This window comes from Salvelinus sp. IW2-2015, linkage group LG37, assembly GCF_002910315.2.
Source record: "Salvelinus sp. IW2-2015 linkage group LG37, ASM291031v2, whole genome shotgun sequence".
NCBI lineage: Eukaryota > Metazoa > Chordata > Actinopteri > Salmoniformes > Salmonidae > Salvelinus > Salvelinus sp. IW2-2015.
In genome coordinates this window covers 4,953,992-4,957,956 of record NC_036876.1, presented here as the reverse complement: position 1 = coordinate 4,957,956, position 3,965 = coordinate 4,953,992, and the positions used below count along the sequence as shown (strand labels likewise).

Genomic DNA, 3,965 nt, shown 5'->3' with positions numbered 1-3,965 from the left:
ATTCAAATAAAGGTACACCTAATTTAGGGATAGCTGTAAACAAATGTATGTAATACCTGATTGAATGAAAACTCCATAAGAAATTCAGCTGGCCAGTAAGTGGGAGGGTTTTCAGCGGTTGAATTGAATTTATTCAACAAACGCAAGGGAACCACGCCTGCCAAGCCCGTTACACACCTGCATGAGGTAAGTCTGAATAGCAACTACTGAGAAGTGCGTAGGAAAGGAGTGCGTAGGAAAGGCTTGTATTGCCTAAGTCTGAAATAGGCCCTCAGTGACACGGGTGTGTTGTGGTTACAATGCACTGAGGTGTGTGTAGAGAGCGCGTGATGAGGACTGACGGTCATTGCTTGGGGTTAGAGATGAGTTTACATGAGTGGAAAATCTATTTAGTGTATTCAGAACACCACAGAGAGATGTGATACAGGATACAGCTAAAAAGGAGAGATGACTGAAAGTGTTAGTCAATAGAATGGACTCCATGCATGCATATATGCACATATTGTCATCAGGATGAGCTAATGTTACATAGAGCATAAACCTCAATCTACTCTGATGTTGTTGCCCAAAATCAGTTGTGGGGTTATTGTTCTTCCCTGCAAACCTACCTGTGAAACTGCTGTAGAAATTTAAGAGCAAGGGAAAAATCTGAGAGAAAATCACACAATACCTCTGTATGACAGCAGTTTATTACTTTATTTAATATGCACAACATTACCAATGTAAAAAGGAATTTGACAGAATACAAGGCATTGTAACACACTTCACTGATATATAAAGCTGTATACAGTGAGAAACACATACAAGCAATTCAAGTTAATAAAGAGGCAAAGCTGACGTTTCAGTCCATGTTTTCTTGTAAGACACTTACAATGGAAACTTCACTGATATATTAATCTTTATGAAGTGGGAAACACATAACATCAATGCAAGTTATTTAAAAGCAAAAGTCAGTCCATGTTTTGGYGTCTCACCCCAGAGTAAACAGTGTCTCTCTCCATGGCGCTTCTCTGTCTCCCGGTCTTCACTTTCTTGTGGACGACGTTCAGAGCGGCGTAATGGAGTGTGTCAACATCTTGATCCTGAGAGGAATAACAAAAATAAAATCAAAATATTTGGTATTAGACTAAAACATTAATGGCGTAGCAAAAAACTAAAGTGTACATTTTCATATTTTGATTAAGTAAAAAAAAATCATTGATTCAGCAACAGCTCAACAAATGCCATGTCTGCGTACCTGGTTATGACTGTGGACCTCCGGAGTACTTGGCTGAGGGGGCGTTCCTTTTAATCAAACATTATCATCATCATCATCATCATCATCAACAACAACAATAACTATAACATCATCATCAACAACAACAACAACAACAATTATCATCATTAACATTATCATCAATAACATTATCATCAACATCATCATCATTAACATCATAATTATAATCAAACAATTTATTTGTCAAGTTTTATGATCAAAAAGTGTCAGCATATTGTGCACTTTGATAAGACTTACCTCTGCACTGTTCACATTCTCCCCTGCTGATCTTATACATAACGCAACCAAGGACAATGACGAGGATGACACACAGACCCATCGCTACACCCAGGCAGTACACCAAGAGAACCTGGTCCTCCTTACAACCATCTGTGGAAATACAGACAGTGATAGAGGAGATTCAGGACATTTTGCTCCACCAGGCATTGAGTTTATTCACAGCACCATGAAAGAATATCAGAACATATCAGAAGTATCACTTACGGACAACATCCAGCTTGGTCCCGTTCCCAAACAGTATCTCCCCACATGAGGCCACAGCACAGTAGTAAGTCCCAGCATCAGAGAGGCTGAGGTTCCTCTTGGGGAGGTTGTAGACACAGCTCTGTGTAGGAGACCCAGCCTCAGGGCTCTTCTCACACTGATCACTACTGTCTCCATGGGTGTAAATGATTCCTGGATGGGATTCTCCTGAGACATGTCTGAACCAATAGACACTGTGTCCTCCTGCACAGGTCTCCGTGTGTATTGTACAGTTCAGAGTCACAGAATCTCCTGGCTGGACTGACTCAGACACAGACTGATGTATAACAGGCATATTTCTGGACCCGGAACCTGACAAGAAGGCCAATAAACACATTTCATCTCGCTAGCGTATCCCTATGGCAAGTGTTATAAATCAAAATTGATTCAATGAAGATCGCATCTTATTCAGTGAATGCATCATATTTACACTGTATACCAGTAAATTCAGATTTACAATAAAATTCATAATAATAATAACTTTCTCTTTACCTTTTATGATGAGAATGACTCCTTGTCCAAACTCCACATTGTTTCCAAAAGCACTTCCACAATAGTATGTGCCTGAATCAGAGAGTTCCACATCTGCTATCATTAGGTGATTTTTTCCTTGGACACCTTCCACTGAGAAGCGAGGATTATCCTTAAACTCCTGGTAAAATGTTGCATTCCTGCCATATTTATAGATGGTCGAGATGAGCTGAGGAATATTTCCAAAAGTTTGCTTGTACCAGGAGAACATTATTCCCATGTCGCCTTTGTTGAAGCAGAGCAAAACCACTGTGTCTCCAACGTTGGCTGACATGAGACCATTCTCCTGACTGATGGATGAGGACTCAGTCCCAGCTACCCCATGAACTAGAGAACAAGAAAATATGTTAGCTGTTACATACCTCAATTACAACTTTGGATTGTCAAAATGTCTGTAGAACAATAATTGGATATCTTGTGTCTCCAAATCAAGTTTGGACATCACATAAGCAGAGAAATATAAAATATTGACTTACCCATCTCTATGAGAAGTGGAAATATCAGACACAGTGCGATCATTTTAAGTTGTCAGGCTCTTCACAACTTGGGTCTTGAGTGGAAAGAGTCGCAGCACGCTGGTAGAGCAACACTTCAACAATGAAGTTACAGGTGATTGGTCGAATTGGAGCTGCATAGTATTTGGTTTTACGCGTCAGCTCAGGCGATGAGCTGTGGTCTTTACGTCTATGTTGTAGCAGGTTTCAGAGTTTCAGAATTGTTGTCCTAGCAGGTAGAATCTCATCATTTAGATTTGTCCATAATTGAGGGCAGCAATTTTGTGAAGGACGGTTTCACTTATTATTTATCACTGGCAGCTACTGTTGTCGCGAAGTGACTCAAATGTGTGGCGATTTTTGGAATGTGCACTGCTATGACACTGGTCAACTCACTGCGGGCCTTCTTTCTCACACACCAGTATCTTTCACCGTCACTAAAAAACATTGATGAAACACATATAACAAACACAGCAAGGTAGTCTTTTTTTTTAGTGGATCTCGTTCATGTCATTTCTTTACACGTGCAAATGAAACGAAATGGATAGAACTGGCCCTGCTCATGAGTAGTGCTAATTGAGTAGGTCATTTGTTCTAGTGGCTGAACATGCACACTGCGAGCATAGAAGGTATTTTAGATCTGTCTGGTCGGCTTGCCGTAACTGGAGCAGCTAACAGGCTGGGTTTCCCTTTTGTAATCTGTGATAGGTTTGCACAGTCCCTGGCCACATTCGACGGAAGCATCAGAACCGGTGTAGTAGGGATTCTATTTTGGTCCTAGTCGGTGCGTGAAGCGAAACAGGTCGTTTAGCTTTAAGCATCCGCTTCATTGGACCACTTCCGCCTTGAGGTTTGTGTAAGCTGGTAACTTCCTGTTGAGTTTTTTGCTAGTAAGGAGGAATCAAGATGATACACTTCCTGTTTCAAGCCTCCAGTATTTATGGCTGGGCAATAGTTTTTGGGTGGGCTGAGGTTCCAGTCTGCTATATCTGGGTATTGTCCTGTCCTCATCCAGATGGTCCTTGTGTGAATTTTAAGTATGCCTCTCTTCTAATGTTCTCTCTCTTCGTTCTCTCTCTCTCTCTCCTCTCCTCTCTCTTTCTCTCTCTCTCGTCTCTCTCTCTCTCTGCTCTCTCGTCTCT

At 41.1% G+C, this 3,965-nt stretch overlaps 1 protein-coding gene across 1 annotated transcript; it reads right to left on the bottom strand.

Moving 5' to 3' along the window:
• Positions 1–750: 750 nt before the first annotated feature.
• Positions 751–2,848, bottom strand: LOC111960257 (CD276 antigen homolog). The gene is made up of 6 exons (XM_023982180.1): positions 2,806–2,848; positions 2,291–2,656; positions 1,760–2,110; positions 1,514–1,645; positions 1,238–1,284; positions 751–1,082 (listed from the first exon to the last, which is right to left on the bottom strand). Exons 1-6 carry the CDS (start codon positions 2,846–2,848, stop codon positions 951–953), a joined length of 1,071 nt encoding a protein of 356 aa, XP_023837948.1. The 3' UTR covers positions 751–950.
• Between the last annotated feature and the right edge of the window lie 1,117 nt (positions 2,849–3,965).